Source organism: Mastigoproctus giganteus, chromosome 1 (genome assembly GCF_048544385.1).
Source record: "Mastigoproctus giganteus isolate SK-2022 chromosome 1, ASM4854438v1, whole genome shotgun sequence".
Classification (NCBI taxonomy): domain Eukaryota; kingdom Metazoa; phylum Arthropoda; class Arachnida; order Uropygi; family Thelyphonidae; genus Mastigoproctus; species Mastigoproctus giganteus.
Genome location: NC_143575.1, coordinates 6,217,246 through 6,240,409, shown reverse-complemented (window position 1 = coordinate 6,240,409; position 23,164 = coordinate 6,217,246). Strand labels below are relative to the sequence as shown.

The 23,164-nt window shown below is 37.4% G+C and overlaps 1 protein-coding gene across 1 annotated transcript in view; it reads right to left on the bottom strand.

Annotated features, from left to right (window-relative positions):
- Positions 1-23,164, bottom strand: part of LOC150090513 (protein C-mannosyl-transferase DPY19L1) — a 272,499-nt gene that overhangs the window by 151,600 nt on the left and 97,735 nt on the right. Inside the window, exon 8 of the mRNA XM_090378261.1 lies at positions 1,097-1,188. Coding sequence (XP_090234387.1) covers positions 1,097-1,188 — 92 coding nt within the window. The remainder of the gene's footprint in view (positions 1-1,096; positions 1,189-23,164) is intronic.

Here is a 23,164-nt window from a genome sequence, read left to right as displayed (position 1 = left end):
GGCCCCTCCAGCAACTTTCCATTTCCTTCTGTTTTGTGCAATGACTATCGAATTACTACCCACAAACTTATGAATTTCATCTGTCCATCTCCGTCGTTCTCTTCCAGGTTTTCCTCTAGCTCCTCTTGGGTACCATTCTGTTATTTTCTTAGTCCATTTGTCATCATGTCTTCAAGCTATGTGTCCTACCCAAGACCATTTTAGTTCTTTAGTTTTGATAAGCATGTCCTTTACTTGAGTTTGCTGCCTAATCCACGTGTTCCTCTTCTTATCTAACAGTCTGATTCCTAATATAATTCATTCCATTCTTCGCTGTGTAGTTCTCAGCTTCTCTTCCATGATGAGCCATTGTATACACCCCATGGTGGGGAGTATACAATGGCTCATCATTTTATGTTTCAGACATTGGGATATCGCTCTTCAGTATGTGACTATATTTCCTTAATGCTATCCATCCAAAATTTATTCTTCTCTTGACTTCCAGCCATTTATCATTATCATAGCTAATGACTTGTCCCAGATAGGTATACGAATCCACTTTTTCAATTACTGTTCCTTCAATGATTATATCCCTTTCTGTGGCATACTTGTTCATCACTACTTTTGTTTTAGCCATATTCATCTTTAGTTCCGAAATCCTTACTAACTCTGCATAACTGATTAACTGATTAAGATTTTCCTCTAATTCTTTGGGAACATGGCTTATAATCACAATGTCATCTGCAAATCATAAATGGTTTAAGTACTCTCCATTCACATTGACTCCTTCCTGGCTATCATAGGTATTAATAGTATAGGTTAATTTTTGGGAGACTTATTATGAAGAATTTTGCTCTACTAATATTGTTGCAGTTAAATCACAGTTCTAATTGCATAGATCAAGGATCACCAAACTTTTAGAGAAGCAGGCCACATATGAATTTTAATGAATTCATATGTGGCCTACAGATTCAAAAATAAATCAATGGATATGTAATATAAAATATACTAGTTTTTTAATATCAAATTTTCATTACTTATTTATTGTATTAATAGAGAATATATTTGTATATAACTCAAATTTTCAGTGGTTAAATAAAAATGGCTTTGCACTTACTTTAACACTAAGGATACAATGAACATTTGTGCAAGACAAAGTGGATAACCAAAGCTCTCCCTCAGCGGCGGAGTCCACTGAACACGAGTGCACTACATCACAAGTCAATTTATTATTATTTTCATTATATGATTATCAAGTGGGATAATACAATATAGAGCATTTACCATTCTAAAAATATTTCCATTTCATTGATTAAAAAGTTATTATAAAAAGATTACAAAGTTTTTTTAACTTTGATTAAAAATCATCAAACTGGACATTACTACAAAAGCATATTTAACATGATATGGTAAACTTATTAACCTAATACTTGGTATGCTCAATTCTTTGAAAAGTCTGGCTATCATATGTATTAATAGCATAGGTCAATTTTTGGGAGGCTTATTATGAAGAATTTTGCACTGCTAATATTGTTGCAGTTGCTAAATCACAGTTCTAATTGCATAGATCAGGGGCTGCATATGAATTTGTTAAAATTCATGTGGCCTACATATTCAAAAATAAATCAATGAATATGTAATATAAAATATACCAGTTTATTTATATCAAATTTTAATTATTACTTATTTATTGTACTAATAACTCCATTGTATTGATAACATATATATTGATTGTACTAATAACTCCATTGTAATAACTTATTGTATTGTACTAATAACTCCATTGTAATAACTTATTGTATTGTACAATAACTCCATTATTTCCCACAGATCACAAAAATACAGTTAATAATACAAAATTATAATTAATGCAATGAATGTGGTTGTAGAGTACTAAGTTTCATAATATTGGGTTTTACAGTACTAGTTCTAATTCTTAAAAAGCCAAGTCATGTAAATACAGGACAGTTAGATGTGATCGTATTTTTGATTTCACATATTTCAATTTTGAAAAGGTCTGCTCATATATACATGTACTTCCCAAAACTGATGTAACCTTTCTTGCAAAAGTTTTAATTTTTTTGATAATCTGACTCAGATAATGTTGAATAAAATTGAACAAGATTTTCATTTTTAAATATTGTATTCAGTGCATCATTAGATGAAGATCTACCAACTCTAATTGTAAATTCTCATCAACATTGTTGATGGTTATGTCAAACGGATTCTGAAAAAGTTCAAACGCCTTTGAATTATTTTTAAAAACGGAAAATCTAGGCGTACAATTTTCCTGTAACAAACTAATATTTTGAACAAAATTTTCAGTGGAAAAATTACAACTAGGCATATTTTTAGATAAATATTGCAACATGGCTAATGTGAAAAATTATTCCGAAGTAGTTGACTTTTAAATAACTCCAGTTTTGTTTCAAATGCTTCGACATTATAACACTGTTCATTGACAAGTTTCTCTCATCCTTTTAGTTTCATATTAAGAAAATTCAGGTGTTCACATATATCTGCTAAAAAGGCAAGGTTCCACAACCATTTGAGATCTGACAGTTCTGGAACAGGTTTAAATTTTTTGTTCATAAATAGATTTATTTCAATCCTAAGTTCAAAAAATTGCTTCAACACATTACTGCGACTCAACCATCATACTTCAGTGTAGTACAACAAATCACTGTATTCAGCCTCAATAGTTTCAAAAAATGTTTGAATTGCTGACAATTCAGACCAGTCTTTTTGATATTAACAGTTGATATGAGTGAATCTAAACCCAAAACTTTTCCACACAAAGACTGCTGGTGAATTATACAATGAAATTGCATTGGCTTTTAATATTTTTACTCTCAAGATATTTATGAAGCTGACTCACGAACCGAATTTTAGTACTGACCATATTTTTAGTGCCGTTCATCGTAACTGCTGATAGCAAATCCCAAATAAATTTGAGGTTGTTAACTGCTTCTGACACACTCAACAATGTTTTCCCCTGTTGTTGTATCTTGAAAGCTTTTTAATGCAACTTGCTCTTCAGTTACTGAAAAATTTTGATTTACACCTCGGATATAAATTAGTAATTGAACTGTATGGCTTGTATCTTCACTCTCATCAATTGCTATTGAAAAATATGTGAATTCATGAATGTTTTCTACGAGTTGATTTTGAACATCGGCTCTTAAATTCTTCTCGTTACAGTTGAAGTTAAACTTTCAGACACCAAATTCTTTACTTTCTCAGGGTATACTTCTTCTGCAATTGCCAAACAAATTCATTTTATAAATTCTCCATCCATAAAGACCCTTCCGTCTTCAGAAATAATTTAGGAGACTCTAAAACTAGCTCTAAATGCAGATAAATTTTTATGAGTAAAAGTTCTAATCTTCTGTTGTTGACTTTGAAAAGTTTGGGTTAGTTCTTGGAGCGTTTTCTGCCGCAAAGCCCTTGAAATTTATTGTAATTTGAGGCATGTTTTGTGGTATAGTGATGTTTCACATTATATTCATTGAACGGCAACAAGGCTTCATTGCAAACAAGACGCGTGAAAGCATCATTCTGTAGTGCAAAAAAAAAGTAATTAACTGGCCACCGCTCATTAAAAATGCAACACTCAGCATCAACTTTTATTTTTTTCAACAGCAACTTCGATTTGATTTTTACGGGAGCACTGGAATAAAAAAAAATACTCGTGAATTGAAGTAAGTAAGCACTGACATGTCTTAAAATATTAATGAAATATTTTAATATAAAGGTTATTATTATATTCATATCATTCTTATATCACATGAAATTAATATTGTCTATTAGGCTGTTTTGCCTAATAAATTACATTATAATATAAAACATTATTAATTAATATAGTTTAATAAGGTGATGTTCCGAGTATCTTACTGATAACCATCATCAGATAATGCTGTGGGGAGAACAGAAAGGGCTACAAATTCAAATATTTTAGGATATTACAGTAACGATTAACAATAATACCATTAGCATACAATGCAAGAAAACAAGCTTATGCAGCAACAGGAAAAAAAAAAAAAAACCCTCCCATTTTACTCATCTATTCACTCCAAATGCCTGTCCAGCTCAGCCTTAAATTTATTTAAGCTATCAACTTCCCACAACAACAGATGGAAGTGGAAGTCTGTTCCAGCAATCAACTATACGCTAGCTAAAGGCAAATTTCTGCACATCTATTCTACAACTGTCTTTCCTCAGTTTGAATCTACGCCCTCAGGTTCTTAATCTGAGCAAGAGGAACAATCCTATCAGCATTGAGCTTGCTCAACCCATTCAGGGCCTTATACACCTCAATCAGATCACCTCGCATGTGCCTAGGCTCCATTCACTGCAATTTGTATACATATTAAATAGAATTTAAGCCTATCTTGGTAAGAGCATCCCTCCGTTCCCCTCACCAATCTTGTTGCCCTTCTTTGTACTCGTTCTAGCAACTCTACATCCTTCCTAAAATGAGGCAACCGGACCTGTACACAGTACTCTAGGTGTGGCCTGACCACCTTGTATAACGGGATAATCATCTCCCTGTCGCTGCTAGCAAAATTCATATATATCACTGAAAAGACTCCATGACCTGTCCTGGCGGCAAGTCTGCACTGCTCATCAAACTTCATATTTGACTGCACAGTTACCCCCAGGTCTTTTTCACGTTCCACTTCCCTGAGTGTAGTACCACACAGTTGGTACATTTCTCTTCGGTTACTGCTACCCATATGCAGTACTTGGCAATTGAAGTTTAACATTTGTCAATGTTAAACTTCAATTGCCACTTCTCAGCCCATTGATGGTTATGTCTGCGGTTACTTCTACCCATATGCAGTACTTTGCATTTGTCAAGGTTAAACTTCAGTTGCCACTTCTTAGCCCATCTGCCCAAATTATCTAGATCCTGTTGCAGAGCACACTGCCATTACTGTCATTAACAACCCTGCCAACCTTTATGCAGTATATGGCAATTGAGTACTTGGCATATGCAGTACTTGGCAATTGAAGTTTAACATTTGTCAATGTTAAACTTCAATTGCCACTTCTCAGCCCATTGATGGTTATGTCTGCGGTTACTTCTACCCATATGCAGTACTTTGCATTTGTCAAGGTTAAACTTCAGTTGCCACTTCTTAGCCCATCTGCCCAAATTATCTAGATCCTGTTGCAGAGCACACTGCCATTACTGTCATTAAAAACCCTGCCAACCTTTGTATCATCTACAAACTTCAACACTAAGCCTGATATACATTCATCAATATCATTGATAAATATACAAAACAACAGAGGACCCAACACTGAACCCTCTGGGACTCCACTAATAACATTAGTCCAAAGAGCAGCACCCATTAATTACCACCCTCTGTCTTCTCCCACTGAACCATCCTTTTATCCAGTGTAGCAACTTACCTTAATACCATTCTGCTCTAATTTGTACAATAGTCTTCCATGCACAACAGTGTAAAAGCTTTCCTGAAAGCTTTTGACACTGTTACACATATAATCCAAATACATGATATCAAAATTATTTTTTGCTTCCAGTTCTTTTGTAACCACATCATATTCTATCAAATTTGTAAGACAAGACTTTCCCTTAACAAACCCATGCTGTGTCTGAATTATTGTTGCAGTCTTGTCTAGGTGATCCTGCAATGCAACTTTAACCAGTGACGCCATTATTTTACCCGGAACAGAGAAGTTAAACTAACGTTAAAAAACAGACGTTAAACTAACTGGTCTGTAATTACTCGTGTCACCCTTCGATCCCCCTTTGTGAATTGGGGATACATTTGCACATCTCCAGTCCGTGGGGACCTCCCCTGAGTCCAAGGATGCTCTCATAATTATGGCTAAGGGTTTGCTTAGTTGCTTTCCCGCCTCCTTTAATATAACTGGATAGATCCCATCCACCCCAGGTGCCTTTCTTATGTTTCACTTCAACACTTTCTCCTCCACTTTGCTCTCAGTTATTACAAAATCATTAAGCACCCTGCTACAATTTGATAACCTTCTGCCATTTTCAAACCTTAATAACTCCTCATGCATGAATGTAGATGCAAAATACTCATTCAGTTTGTTTGCTATCTGAGTAGGATCATCAACAGTCGAACCATTGATGTCAAGTGGACCAATCAGATTCATCTCCTTCATTTTAGAGTTTATATAAGTAAAGAAATCCTTGCTGTTTTTCTTAGCATCTTTTGCCAAAGATTTCTCGTAATCTGCCTAACCTCCTTTGTGACCTGATTACAGACTAGCTTATATCTGCCATAGGCTTCTGAGTCGCTCGATAATTTATATGCATCACATGCATTTTTCTTCTCTGTCACGAGTCTCATTAGTTCATTTGATAACCATTTAGGCCTAAACCTTGAACAATATTTCTTAATAGGTTTGAAACTTTTAGTAGCTTCCACGATTAATTCCTTGAATGCTTCCCACTTAGAATTTACTGTTGGTAACATCATCAGTTGATCCCACTGTACAGAATTTAAAAACTGTCTGAGACCACTGTACTCACCTTTACGGAAGCAAAAACCCTTTCCTTTACCCCTGATTGTAATTATATCTTTAAGTATATCCCACATCAGTACACTGTGATCACTGCCACCTAGTGGTTCCTTTATCTGCAAATTCTTAATACACGAATGATCACTGCTAATAACCAGATCAAGAGTATTACCCTCTCTGGTTGCCTCTCGAACATGCTGCCACCAAAAACAATCATCTAATAAATCCAAAAAAAAAAAGTCTTACTAATGTGTGAGTGACCAACCCACAAGTTCCAGTCATTATCTGGGAAGTTAAAATCCCCCATTATAAGATATTCTGATTTACTAGCCCCCTATTTCTCTGTACAATTGTTCATTGTGCTCATTCGAGTCATTAGGCCTATAACACACTCCTACTCTTATTTTTGCTTTTGCAATGTCACGCTAAACTGACTCAACGGTGCACTGTTCATCTATATCAACTTTATGCACTTCTTTTGATTTTGTTTTTCTTAATTAACAGATAACACCTCCTCCCTTCCTATCCTGTCTATCCTTTCTCTACAAATTGTACTCCCTAAATTCCAGTTCTGCATTTCTTATATCTGTGTGACACCACGTCTCTGCTATCCCAACAATATCCGCCTTTGATGTCTTGACCAGCACTTCAAATTCATCAAATTTATTTACTATACTTCTAGCATTGGTATACATGCAAGCATACATGCACCTATTCTTAGTTACCCTACCACATCCCATATACCCACCTGTTTCAGGATGACTGCCAATTAGTCCCTGAAACCCCGAGCACCCTTCACTCCAGGTTGCTACTTATTCTAATAGAAGTTGTGCAAGAATCACCTTCACCTCTGCCTGCAGCTACTTTTAGCCTTTTAGTCTGTGAATCCCCCCCCCAAGCTAGCAGTTTTCTGACCCACCTAACACTGCCTCGATAGCATCAGCAAATATTCTTGCACCCTTTCTATTTAAGTGTATCCCATCCCTTTAGAAGCAGTCTCTCCTGTTAACAAGTACAGACCAGGGTGAAAAAAATTCTACCCCTTGAGCCTTGCACAATCTTTCCAAGTCTGATTTGATTGACAAGGCTCTCATCATGAGTTCCCTCCTATCGTGTCTGGGCAGAATTGCAGACACTTTCAAATTTATTGTCTCCTTGTGTAAGGCAATGGTTAGGCTACAGGTCCGGAGGCCTCATTTTAGGAAAGATGTAGAGATGCTGGAACGTGTACAGAGAAGGGCATTAAGATTGGTGAGTGGAACAAAGGGTTACTGTTACCAAGAAAGGCTTATATTCTTAAAGTTGCAGCTTCTGGAGACTAATTTACCACGCAGGTGCTTATATTTAGTAAGCACCTGTGTGGTGATACAATTGAGGTGTATAAGGCCTTGAATTAATTGAACAAACTCAATGCTAATGGGATTCCTCTTGCTCAGATTACTCACCTGAGGAGACATAAATTCAAATTGAGGAAAGACAATTGTAGAATAGATGTGCAGAAATTTGCCTTTAGCCAGTGGGTGCGTGATAGTTGGAACAAACTTCCATCTGTTGTAGTGGAGGTCAGCAACATAAATAAGTTTCACCAGCCTTAAGGAGTCTGGGGCTCCAGACTCCTTAAGGCTGGTGAAAGACTATTAATTCATGAAGCAGGTTATCATAATGGTCTCATTGTTAAAATTGTCAGTGTCATTGGCCATTTATTTGCAAGTGGTGCAGTAGCAAGTTAACTCATCGGAAAAAAAAAAGGTTAGTTCATTCTGCTGTGAGTTACAAAGCCATAACATTTTCCTAGGCAGTTTAAACTTGCAAGCTAAACATAAAAGGACAAGATAGTACTGCACCCTTTTTTTTTTAATAAATATCAGTTAGGTTGCTGTTTCATAATGTGTGGCTATGAGATATAAGACCATAGTGTTTCCCTATGCAGTTTAGATTTTTAGTTGAAAAAAATACAAAGGTTTTTTTACAAATATCAACTAGACCAAAATAGCTTTAAAATATTTATAGTTTTTAAAGTATTAGTAAAATTTTTACATTTAGTGATCACTTCAGTTTTTTAAGGCATATAGCATTATAACTAAAGGTCAGAAAAATTTTCCAGTGTATTAAAATCACAAATATACATTTAAAAGAATGAGGCTAAATTTAGATTTTAGTACTCACTTCAATACTTTGTCAGAAAGAAATTAAGAAAAAAAATTTTCACAGTTAGCTTTGAACTTGATGCCAAAAAATAACTGGCTTGTATGTTTTCATCTGAGAAATTCACCCACAGGCAAGACTTCGTGCTTACTAGGCACTTGTCTTTCAGTTGCCTTTTTTAAAATTTTGTTATTACTCAATTTCCTATTAAACTCCTTTGGGCTTTAGGTTTTTTGAATAATCTATGCCAGGAGTCCCCAAACTACAGCCTGCAAAAGAAATTTAGCCGGCCTGCAGATATTTCAATTAGATCATAAAAATTAATGTTGATATTATATTACAATAAATTTTATGAAAAATACATTTTACAAATTATTTTAACCTTCTTCAGTTGATTAATAGTATTGATGCCTCTGTCTTGTCAGTTTAGTCTTGTTAGATATTAATTCTGTTATTTCCACTTAAAACTATTCTTTGAAACATCGTTAAAATAATCCGTTAATCTTGATCCTATCATTAAATAGCAATAGGTGTTAGAGACAATAATTAGGGATTTCCTAATGCCGTGCCAGCCTGCACACTAACCCTGATGTTCAGAGTATGGGAGCAAAGGTCACCTCTGGCTTTCACTATACAAGAATCCAGGATAAAAACATGACACTATCCGATTGGTTAATGGAGTTAATTCCTCTGCTATAAATTAACTGCTGGCAGCCTGTATGCACATAAAGTTTCTGGTGGCATTGGCAAGAGGAGGCTGTTGGAAGGTATGAATTTAATCTCTTTTTATTACCTTAGATTTCCTGTTTTCTATTGTAATAGCAATTTAAAACTTAATACTTTAGAATCGTAATTTGCAAATTGTAATATTAGTAATTGCAATTGTATGATAATTGTGGCAGAGAAGAAAAATGCATGGGATGCATATAAATTATCAGGCAACACAGAAACCTATGGCAGATATAAGCCAGTCTGTAATCAAGTCACTAAGGAAGTTAAGCAGGCAAAGGCAGATTACAAGAAATTTTTGGCAAAGGATGCAATGAAAAACAGCAAATAGTTCTTTACTTATGTAAACTAGAAGGAAAGGGATGAATCAGATTGGTCCAGTTAACGTAGATGGTTTTACTGTTGATCATGCTCAGGTAGCTGATAAACTGAATGAGTATTTTGCCTCTACATTCACACACGAGGAGTTATTCAAGTATAGGAATGCCAGAAGCGTATCAAACTCTAACAGGGAGCTAAGTGATTTTGTAATAACTGAGAGCAAAGTGGAGGAGAAATTGTTGAAGTTAAATATAAGGAAGGCACCTGGGGTGGATGGGATCTATCCAGTTATACATGTATTAAAGGAGGCAGCAAAGGAAATGAGCAAACCCTTAGCCATAATTATGAGAGCTTCATTTGACTTAGGGGAGATCCCCGTGGACTGGAGGTGTGCAAATGTATCCCCAACTCAGAAAGGGAGTTTAAAAGGTGACACAAATAACTATAAACCTGTTAGTTTAACTTGTGTTCTGGGGGAAATAATGGAGTCACTTGTCAAAGAAGCATTGCACAATCATCTAGACAAGACTGCAGCAGTAATTACGACACAGCATGGGTTTGTTAAAGGGAGGTCTTGTCTGACGAATTTAATTGGATACTATGATGTGGCCACAAAGGAACTGGATGCAAAAAATAATTTTTATATCATATACTTTTCATAGCTTTTGATACTTTTGCACATGGAAGACTGTTGTACAAATTGGAATAGTGTGGCATTGGAGGCCAATTACTGCTGTGGATAAAGGGATGGTTAAGTGGGAGATGACAGAGAGTGGATAATTAATGGACACTGCTCTTCATAAACTAATGTTATTAGTGGAGTTCCCCAGGGTTCAGTGCTGGGCCCATTGTTCTTTTGTGTATTCATCAATGATATTAATGAGGATATATCAGGCTTAATGTCCAAGTTTGCTGATGATACAAAGGTTGGCAGGGTTGTTAACGACAGTAAAGACAGTATGCTACTGCAACTGGATCTAGATAATTTGGGCAGATGGGCTAAGAAGTGGCAACTGAAGTTTAACCTTGACAAATGCAAAGTACTGCATATGGGTAGAAGTAACCGCAGAGAAACGTACTACACTTAAGGTGGTAGAAAATGTAAAAGACCTGGGAGTAATTGTGCACTCAGATATCAAGTTTTCTGAGCAATGCAGACAGGCTGCCAGGGCAGGTCATAGGGTTTTGTCAATGATATATAGGAATTTTGCTAGCAGGGAAAAGGAGGTGATTGTCCCCCTGTATAAGGCAATGGTAAGGCCACACCTTGAGTACTGCATACAGGTCTTTAGGCCTGTATGCAGTACTCAAGGTCTTTAGGTCTGGAGGCCTCATTTTAGGAAGGATGTAGATTTGGGTGAGCATGTATACAGAGAAGGGCAACAACATTGGTGAGGGGAATGAAGGGATCCTCTTATCAAGAGAGGCTCATGTTCTGCAAATTGCAGCAGCTGGAGACTAGGCACCTGCGAGGTGATCTGATTGAGGTGTACAAGGCCTTGAATGGGTTGAGCACGCTGAATTCTGATGGGATCCTTCCACTTGTTCAGATTACGAACCTAAGGGAGCATAAATTCAAATTAAGAAAAGACAGATGTAGAATAGATGTGCAGAAATTTGCCTTTAGCCAGCGGGTGGTTAAAACTTCCATCTGTTGTTGTTTAAGTTGATAGGTTAAATAAATTTAAGGAGGAACTGGACAGGCATTTGGAGGGAATGGTGCGATTTTTTTTTTTTTTTTTGGCTGATGCTGCATAAGCTCATACACTTGCTTTCTTGCATCACATGCCACTACTACTACTACAATCACCCCCTTATCCCTGCTAGCAAAATTCCTGTATAACATTGACAAGACACCATGGGCTACTCTTACCTTTTTGCACTGCTCAGAGAACTTCATATCTGACTGTACAATTACAACCAGGTCCTTTCATTCTCCACAATCCTGAGAATAGTACCACCTAGGGCTATAGTGGAGGGTATACCCTCTGGATTTTGTTTAGGTGAATAGCATATACCTTATGGTTTTTGAAAGACTCACACACACACACACACACACACACACACACACACACAGTGTACGATGTATATCTTCTGGAATTCAATTAATAAGCACAATATACTCTCTGCATACACGACATTCAGAGTATACCTTCTGCTAATTTTACATCTACAGCACAGGTACCACCCAGTTGATATATTACTCTGGAGTTACTGCTACCCATATGCAATACTTTACATTTGTCAATGTTAAACTTTAGTTGCCACCTCTCAGCCCATCTGCTCAACTTTTCCAGATCCTGTTGCAGTAGTAATTTTTATATCATATACTTTTCATAGCTTTTGATACTTTTGCACATGGAAGACTGTTGTACAAATTGGAATAGTGTGGCATTGGAGGCCAATTACTGCTGTGGATAAAGGGATGGTTAAGTTAATAAACCCTGCCAACCTTCGTAACATCTGCAAACTTGGACATTAAGCCTGATATACCATTATCAATATCATTAATGAATACAGAAAACAACAATGCACTCAACACTGAACCCTGGGGGACTCCACTAATAACATTAGTCCACGAAGAGCAGTGTCCATTGATTACCACTCTGTCTTCTCCAACTCAACCACATCCCTTTATTCATAAGAAGCAATTTGCCTCCAATGCCACACTGCTCCAATTTGGCAGCAGTCTTCCATGTGCAACAGTATCAAAAGCCTTTCTAAGATCCAAATATATGAGATATAAATTATTCTTTGCATCCAGTTCCTTTGTGACTACAATCATAGTATCCAATCAAATTTGTCAGACAAGACTTCCCCTTAACAAACCCATGCTGTGTCCGAGCTATAACTGAAGTCTTGTCTAGATGATCCTGCAATGCTTCTTTAACTAGTGCCTCCATTAATTTCCTTGGAACAGAAGTTAAACTAACAGGTCTGTAATTACCTGTCTCCCTTTCATCCTCCTTTGTGGATTGGGGTTACATTTCCACATCTCCAGTCCATGGAAACCTCCCGTGAGTCTAAGGAAGATCTCATAATTATGGCAAAAGGTTTGCTTACTTCCTTTGCTGCCTCCTTTAATATAACTGGATAGATTCTATCCACCTTAGGTGTTTCTTATGTTTATCTTGAACAATTTCTCCTCCACTTTACTCAAAGTTATTACAAGATTATCTAGCTCACTGCTAGAGTTTAATACATCTTTGGCATTCCCCCTCCTTGAATAACTCATGTGTAAATGTAGACGCAAAATACTCATTCAGTTTGTTTGCTATCTGAGCCGGATCATCAACAGTTGAACCATCAATATCAAGTGGACCAATCTGATTTATCTCTGTCCTTCTAAAGTTTACATAAGCAAAAAACTCTTTGCTATTTTTCTTTGCATCCTTTGCCAAAGATTTCTCGTAATCTGCCTTTGCCTGCCTAACCTCCTTTGTGACTTGGTTACAGACCAGCTTATATCTATCATACGCTTCTATGTCACACTTAATTTTTATGTATCCCATGCATTTTCCTTCTCTGTCACATGTCTAATTAGTTCAGCTGACATCCATTTAGGCCTAAATCTTGAACAATATTTCTAGTTGGTATGAAAAGCCTAGTAGCTTCCCAGATTAATTCTTTGAATGCTTCCCATTATGAATCTGCTGTTGGTAACATCATCAGTTGGTCCCCACCGTATAGAATTTAAATACTGTCTCAGACCACCGTAGTCACCTTTACGAAAGCAAAAACCCTTACCTTTACCCCTGATGGTAGTTACCTCTCTGAGTAAATTCCACTTCGGCACACTGTGATCACTGCCACCTAGTGGTTTCTTTATCTGCAGATTCTTAATGCATGAAGAATCCCATCCACCCCAGGTGCTTTTCTTATGTTTAACTTCAACAATTTCTCCTCCACTTTGCTTTCAATTATTCCAAAATCATTGAGTATCCTGCTACAATTTGATAACCTTCTGCCATTTTCAAACCTTAATAATTCCTCATGTGTGAATGTAGATGCAAAATACTCATTCAGTTTGTTTGCTATCTGAGCAGGATCATCAACAGTCAAACCATCGATGTCAAGTGGACCAATCAGATTCATCCCCTTCCTTTTAGAGTTTATATAAGTAAAGAAATCCTTGCTGTTTTTCTTAGCATCTTTTGCTAAGGATTTCTCGTAATCTGCCTTCGCCTGCCTAACCTCCTTTGTCACCTGATTACAGGCTAGCTTATATCTGCCATAGGCTTCTGAGTCGCTTGATAATTTATATGAATCCCACGCATTTTTCTTCTCTGTTACGAGTCTCATTAGTTCATTAGATAACCATTTAGGCCTAAACCTTGAACAATATTTCTTAATAGGTATGAAACTTTTAGTAGCTTCCATGATTAATTCCTTGAATGCTTCCCACTTAGAATTTACTGTTGGTAACATCGTCAGTTTATCCTACTGTACAGAATTTAAAAACTGTCGGAGACCACTGTCTCCGACAGTTTTTAAATCTGTCGGAGACAGTGGGATATCTGTGTGACACACGTCTCTTATCCCAACAATATCTACCTTTGTCTTGACTTGCTCTTCAAGCTCATCAAATTTATTAACTATACTCCTAGCATTAGTGTACATGCAAGTATACATACACTTGTTTCTACTATAGCACAGCCCATGTATTTACTTGTTCCACTATGACTTCCAGCAGTCTTGGAAATCCCCATTGCCCTGCTTTCCAGGCTGCTGTTCATTTCAATAGAAGCAGTGCAAGAATCACTTTCACCTCTGCCAGTGGCTACTGTTAATCTATTATTGCATGTATCTCCCCCAAGCTAGCAGTTTTCTGAACCATCTATGCAAGAATATTTGCTGAATATAGCATCAGCAAATATTCTTGCACCCTTTCTATTTAAGTGTATCCCATCCTTGTAGAAGCAGTCTCTCTTGTTAACAAGCAGAGACCAGGCTGAGAAAAATTCTACCCCTTGAGCCTTGCACAATCTCTCTCTCTCTCCAGGGCCAAATTGATCGACAAGGCTCTCATCATATACTCCCTCCTATCATGTCTGGGCAGAATTGCAGAAACTTTCAAATTCAACCCTAACTCACGGCTTTTTTCAGCATTGACCTGTACTTGTTAAGTGATTCTGCTGGTCTCCTACTTTTAATATCACTAGTGCCAAAGTGTACAACAATATCACTCTTTGTGCCCTTAAAAGATATCTGCTCTACAATGTCATCATCCTTTGCCCCTGGCAGACATACCCTGGTCCTGTTCCACCTATCTTTTTTGCACAATATGTTCCACGTCTCCCCGACAGAGTCACAAACAACAACTAGTTCCTTTGCCGTCTCCTTTAATATAACTGAATAGATTCCATCCACCCGAATATATTTGTAAAACAAAAATTAATTAGTTAACTAATCAAAAATACAATAAAACTTCAAGGACGACATCCGTTTGCAACAGCTACAGAAATCTACATCTTCACCAAATGACACCATGTCATGTCAGTAAAGATGTTGAACTGTTGGAGCAGGTGCAGAAAAGATCAACAAAAGTTGGTTAAGGGTGCAAAGGGGAGTGACCCAACAGAACTGTTTGAGGCTTTTAAAGGTTAAATAAACTTAAGGCTGGTGGCATTTTTACATGTAGTTGTAACATACACAAGTGATAATTTAAATTCAAAGGGAAGTGAATAAGGAATCAAGAGCTGATGGAATCTCATAACCTACTATGAGGTTCTCACAAAAAAAAACCGGATGCAAAGAATAACTTTGGAGCAAATTACTCCTGCAAAGGTTAGATGTCAATCTAAATTTAAGGAGAAACTGCCTTAAGGTTTATGAAAAGGAATATGTCAAAAAAGAATCTGAAAATGCAGTAATGGAAGGTGGCATCAGGTAATTTTTTTTGGTCATGGTATATGAGGTACTACTCAAAATTTTCCCGAAATTTGAATGTTGCGCGGGAACTGTGCCTAGTACAGACTTGTGGCGCTAGGTAACACTGCATGCATCCTTTGTGAATCAGCGTACCATGTGGTGTCGGACTAAATCAGTGAATATTTATGCATAGTTCTTTGAGGGTGTTTCGCGTGGTTTGCGATGGCTGAGAGAGCAATGTGCTTGCATCATGTTTTGTTTCCTTCTTAACGATACAGCAGCAGAAACCCATAAGTTGAAACAAGCTTTGGGTGACAATGGTCTAGGCCAGATGCAGACTTAACTACTGGTTTAACCGTTTTAAAAACGGTTGAATGTCAGCTGATGACAACGACCGCTCTGGGTGTCCATCACCACCCTGGAAAATGAAAGGTCAATGCAAAGTTCTACTGCGACGTCCTGAGGTGGTTAAGGGAAGTCGTCAGGAGGAAACGCTCAGAGAAGCTTTTTTTTTTTCTTTTTTTTTTTTTTAAGGAGCATTAGCAACTAAGGCCATATTGCTCCGGGGATATGCAGTGGTCACTCCCTGACCTTTCCGCATCCTCCATATTTGGTGGTCACAGGCTCGAATCCAGAGAAGTGCCACACAAAGAACTGGATCCTTCATCATGACGTGTCGGCCCACATCTCTCACTGTGGCACAGTTTTTGGCATCAAACAACATAATCATTCCCTCACCTCCCCTTATTTGCCAGACTTAGTCCCCTGCAACTTCTCTTCCCAAGAACGAAAATCAAGCTGAAGGGTGGAAGATTTGAGAGCGTAGAGGATATCCAAACCGAATCACAGGTGGTGCTGAACACTACGATGAAGGACTTTTGGGACGCATTCAAATCATGGGAGAAGCACTAGGATCAATGTTTACGCTCTCAAAGGGACTACTTCGAAGGATGGTGGCAAATGAGATGTAGGGTGAGTAATTTATTTTATAAATACATTTCAAGAACTTTTGGGTAGCACCTCATAACTTGCTGACTTGAGCATTAGTATAGGCATATGATGCAAGAAAGCAAGCTTATGCAGCATCGGCCAAAAAAAAAAAAAACCCCCTCCCATTTCATCCCTCCATTCGTTCCAAATGCTTGTCCAGTTCAGCCTTAAATTTATTTAGGCTATCAACAAAAAGATGGAAGTCTGTTCCACCAATCAACCACCCGCTGGATAAAGGCAAACTTCCGCACATCCATTCTACAACTGTCTTTCCTCAATTTGAATCTATGCCCCCTCAGGTTCTTAATCTGAGAAAGAGGAAGAATCCCATCAGCATTCAGCTTGCTCAACCCATTCAAGGCCTTATACATCTCAATCAGATGACTTCACAGGTGCTTACTCTCCAGGCGCTACAAGTTGCAGAACTTAAGCCTTTCTTGGTAAGAGCACCCCTTTGTTCCCCTCGCCAATCTTGTTGCCCTTCTTTGTACAAACTCAAGCAACTCTACATCCTTCCTAAAATGAGGCCTCCAGACCTGTACACAGTACTCTAGGTGAGGCCTGACCACTGCCTTGTATAACAGGATAATCAACTCCGTCTCTGCTAGCAAAATTCCTATATATCATTGACAAGACTCCGCGACCTGCCCTGGCAGCCCGTCTGCACTCAGCAAACTTCATATTTGACTGCACAATTACCCAAAGGTCTTTTTCACTTTCCACTTCCCTGAGTGTAAGTACCACACAGCTGGTACGTTTCTCTTAGGTTACTGCTACCCATAAACTTCAGTTGCCACTTCTCAGCCACTTTGGAGTAGCATACTGTCGTTAACAACCCTGCCAACCTTTGTATTATCTACAAACTTGGTTTTGTATCATTTTGTCAATACTAATGCTAATACAGTAAACCCCTGCTATTCGCGGTCGCTGATTTAATATAAAATGAAACCCAAAAAAAAATGTGAATTTTAAAAGGCCGTGAATATTTTCCACCATAAAAAAACATGGACGTGGCTAAAATTATCTTTCCCTGTCAAAACAGCGCTCCGTGGGTGGGGGGAGAGGGATGACAAAATCGCGAGTGTGGATGTTTCTCGCCAATCCTTGTTCAGTATGTGTAATGCGCTTGTCATGGAATGTTTCGTCGTTTGCTTTTAATTTATAACGCTTATAAATTGAATAAATTTATCAATTTATAAATTGATATGCTTACAAAAGTGATAAATATACCATTTTGCAGTTTAAAACAGACTTTTTCGAGTGTGTTAACGGAAGAAAGTGACTTTATTGTGGACAAATTCTTTCTAACCCATACAAAAATATGGCTACGAATAACAAGGGAAATGTGAAAATATCAAAGAAGGTGATGACATTAGCGAATAAAATTGAGTTATTAGACAATTTCTAATGGTGAAAGTGTCTCCTCAGTGGCAAAACATTATAAAATCAATGAGTCAACAGTACGATCGATCAAAAAATCGGAAGAAAAAATCCGCCACGGTGTCCGTGTAAACGTGCTAATTGCTTAAAAAATTTGCTCTGTAACTCGTGATGTTAAATTAGGAAAAATGTAAAAGGTTTTAAATCTGCGGATAGAAGACCTCAAAATAAAATTCCGTTAAGTTCACTCATCATTCGTGAAAAACCAAAACTCCTTTATCAACACTTTAGCGAAACTGGTGATAGCACTGGCAGGATAAGTTTTTTTGCTAGCAAAGGCGCTGGTTTGAAAGATTTGTTTGAAATTTCTAATAAATATTACATTTAATATTATATTGTTTCTTATTTTCATTTCGATGCCATATTCTTGCATTTCACTATGTACTGTCTATGTACATAGTCATATTATGAAGGTACATATAATACATACATAGACAAAATTTTAGACTAGTTTTTCTTATATATTTCATACTTTGGAATGGGAACCCCTTTATTACTATGGGAGCCATAACTCAGTATTCGCGTTTTCGGTAATCGCGACATTTCTCAGGAACGTAACCCCCGCGAATAGCAGGGGTTTACTGTATATCAAGCAAACCAGACCAGATGTGACTTTATTAGCACTCTTCCAAGTAACAAAATTCTGCACTTTAATATCTAAGTTAAGAAATTAAACATTCCGGGGTTTACTGTATAACATTTCAGGGAACACAAACAAGCACACTGAAATTTGTAAATTGGACTTGATACTCTTAATATCTTACCTTCCCTAAGTTTGTTATGCTGATTTAAAAATGAGACTTTTTATTTTTGTATCATGAATGGATTTCCCATATACTGGGAAAAGAAAACATGTTTTACCTCATTTTGTACATTTTATTTAATTTTTCCAAATAACAATGCACATTTTTTTAATAATAAAATGGACAAAATTTAATTAAAATGAAGAAAATAGAAAAATATTAATAAAGTGAATGTTTATGTTGAATTCGCCAGCTTGCCTGAAAGAAACAGCCATTAAAATCAAATTTGGACAATAACCTTTTTTTGTTAAAAATTACAAATATGAGCTATAAAGACTACAGAACTATTTGCCACTCAGATTTCACAACATAAAATATCAAAATACAGTCATCCCTCAATTTGCACTGGGGTTACATTCTGGGGAAACACCGCACACTCCAAATCAGTGCAATGCAAAATAATTTTTATATTACATAATAAAGAGTCCACACCTGCGCACACAAAAAAAAATTGTCTTCAAGCAAAAGGTAAGCAAAAGGAAAAAAATTACAAACATGTCCATAAAATTTATCTTGCTAATACTTACATCTAGATTTTTAATTTAGATTCATTGCTTCTTCGTCACTGTTTTCCTATGATAAACTTGCAACAGTATCTGGCACTTTTTGAAAAAAATTAGTTAAAATTGTTTGCTTAGAAGCATGCTGTTTCTCTCTTAAAGCTAATGATAAAGTCCTGTGAAAATTTAAACTCCTCTCCAAATTAGGATCCATATCCAGAGATTCTTCACTAAGCTGATTTGCAAGTCTTAAAAATTCAACTAGTCTCTTCGAGGTCAAATTTTTGTGTGCATCTTCATTTTTATCATTTTTGTTATCTCCTTCTTCACATTGCGAAAAAATATCGTCCACTGATAATTGTTCTCTATAAGATTCATGGACTTCTGTGATATCTGCTGGTTCCAGTTCTTCAAATCCCTCAAAGCTAATCATTTTTCCAATTCTCAATCTCAACTACCTCCGACATTTCGACCATGCTTCTTTAGTGCAGCTTTGTGGCCAGAGCTTTTTCCGCACAGCATTCATTGTTGAGTTCTTAACTTCCCCCATGTGAACTCTATTTTTTACAGTATAAAGAATGTTATAATTCCACCAATATTCTCGAATTGAAAGACTGCCTATTCAATCACTAGCTTCTACCAATTGTAAAAACGATCTTCTTAGGTAATAAAGTTTAAAGGAAACTATAACACCTTGGTCCATCAGCTGAATTAACAAACTTGTAGTTGCTGGAAGAAAGGTAACTTTCACATTTGGGTGCAGATCAAACAAATGTGCAGGATCACTGGGTGCATTATCAAGAATGAGCAAGATTTTGAATGCTATGTTCTTCTTCAGGTAATATCTTTTTGTTTCAATGCAAAAGCAATTTAAAAACCAATCCTCTAAGATTTTAGCTGTCATTCAGGCTTTTTTGCTCAATTTCCAATGAACTGGTAAGGAGTTTTTGATATTCCTTTAAAGGCAAGAGCATTTTCTGATGTACAAATTAGAAGTGGTTTACACTAAAATCATCCTCCACATTGCCACATAACAAACGTCTTAACCTCTTAACGTGATCCTCGTCTGCTGACGAGGCTACTAGAGACGGTCGTGTTCCAAGCCGCTAAGTGGATTTTTCTTATTTATTGATTTGAAATTGTTTTTCTAAAACTTTTGATTTAAATTTAGTAGTATAACATTATTTTGTGATTTTCTGATTAACTTGGTGTATTTATTCTTACTCGGCCTTGTAATTGCATAAAAATATCGGTAAAGGTTTCCACGTGTTTCGACTCCGTTACCATTCGTAATTTTCCCGCCATTGTGATACAATAGTTGTATGCCGTACTAGATAGCGTTAGTTGAACTTCGTTAGCAGTTAAATTGTACGTTTAAATAAATACATATAACGACTTAGAGTACAAACGTAATATAATTAATTATATTTAACATAATTAATAACATAACATAATTAATTATAATTAATTAATAAATTAATAGAATCATGACTCAAACCAGAGCAGCAAAGCAAAGGCTCAAGCTAATGGAAGCGCTGTGGCTCAGAGCAGAACTGAGGGGGGGCAGTTGTCCTCTGACTCACAGCCTTATAAAATGCACTGTTTGCTTGATGTTTGCAGAGCAATCGGGTACGGGACATGATACTGCCAAGGGGGATGTCTTTGTGTGTGCGCGATGCAAGGAGTGTATCGATATCAGGCAACAACTCGGCGTTCTTGTGGGCCTATATGAGAGCTTGAAGGACAGGTGGATGCCCTCGAAGAAACTAAATTGAGGGGCCCATCAAGCTCTCAGCTGCCCACATCAACGCCAGAGCTTGCACTTGGGCATCGCGTGACACAGAGACAACCCCCAAGGCAGAATGCGCTGGTCCCGAAGGAACTAGTAGTTGTTGGTGACTCTATTGTCAGGGAAACGGGGAACATGCTTTGTAAAAAAGATAGGTGGAACAGGACCAGGGTACGTCTGCCAGGGGCAAAGGTTGATGACGTTGTAGAGCAAATATCATCTTTTAAGAGCACAAAAGGTGATATAGTTGTACACGTTGGCACTAATAATATTAAGAGTAGGAGACCGGCAGAATTACTTAACAAGTACAGGTCACTGTTGAACAAAAGCCGAGAATTAGGGTTGAATTTGAAAGTGTCTGCAATTCTGCCCAGACACGATAGGAGGGAGTATATGATGAGAGCCTTGTCGATCAATTCGGCCCTGGAAAGATTGTGCAAGGCTCAAGGGGTAGAATTTTTTTCAGCCTGGACTGTACTTGTTAACAGGAGAGATTGCTTCTACAGGGATGGGATACACTTAAATAGAAAGGGTGCAAGAATATTTGCTGATGCTGTCGAGGCAGTGTTAGGTGGGTCGGAAAACTGCTAGCTTGGGGGGAGACAAAGACCAATAGATTGACAGTAGCCACTGGCAGAGGTGAAAGAGATTCTTGCACTGCTTCTATTAGAATGAGCAGAAGCCTGAAAATCAAGATGCATGGTATTTCAGAGACTGCTGGGAGCCATTGCGGTACAAGTAAACACATGGGTTGTGTTAGGGTAGCTAAGAATAGAAACAGGTGCAGGTATACTTGCGTGTACACCAATGCTAGGAGTTTAGTAAATAAATTTGATGAATTTGAGGTATTGCTCAAAACATCAAAGGCAGATATTGTTGGGATATCAGAGACGTGGTGTCACACAGATATAAGGGATGCAGAACTGCAATTTGGGGAGTACGTGTACAGAAAGGATAGACAGGATAGGAAGGGGGGAGGGGTTATGCTATTAGTTAAGAAACACATAAAAACCAAGGAAGTGAAGCCAGTCGACATCGCTGGACAGTGCAGTGTTGAGTCAGTTTGGTGTGACATAAGCATTGGGAAATCAAAATTGAGAGTAGGAGTGTGCTATAGGCCTAATGACTCTGATGAGTATAATAAGGAACTGTACAGGGAAATAGAGTGGGCCAGTAAATCAGAGAGTCTTATAATGGGAGATTTTAATTTCCCAGATATTGACTGGAATTTGGGGGCTGGTTACTCACGCACTAGCAGAGCTTTTGTGGATTTATTGGATGATTGTTTTCTACATCAGCATGTTCGGGAGGCAACTAGAGGGAGTAATACTCTTGATTTGATTATCAGCAGTGATTCTTCATGCATTAAGAATCTGCAGATAAATGAACCACTAGGTGGCAGTGATCACAGTGTGCTGAAGTGGGATTTACTCAAAGAGGTAACTACCATTAGGGGTAAAGGTAAGGGTTATTGCTTCCGTAAAGGCGACTACGATGGACTGAGACAGTATTTAAATTCTATACAGTGGGACCAACTGATGATGTTACCAACAGCAAATTCAAAATGGGAAGCATTCAAAGAACTTATCTTGGAAGCTACTAGGCTTTACATACCAACTAAGAAATATTGTTCAAGGTTTAGGCCAAAATGGATGTCAGATGAACTAATGAGGCATATGGCAGAGAAGAAAAATGCATGGGATACTTACAAATTAACACATGACACAGAAGCCTATGATAGATACAAGTTGATATGCAACCAAGTTACAAAGGAGGTTAGGCAGGCGAAGGCAGATTACGAGAAATCCTTGGCAAGGGATGCAAAGAAAAACAGCAAAGAGTTCTTTACTTATGTAAACTCTAGAAGGAAGGGGATGAATCAGATTGGTCCACTTGATATTGATGGGTCAACTGTTGATGATCCTGCTCAGGTAGCTAACAAACTAAATGAATATTTTGCATCGACATTCACACATGAGGAGTTATTCAGCAAAGGGAATGCCAGAGGTGTATTCAACTCTAGCAGTAAGCTACAGAATCTTGAAATAACTGGGAGTAAAGTGGAGGAGAAACTGTTG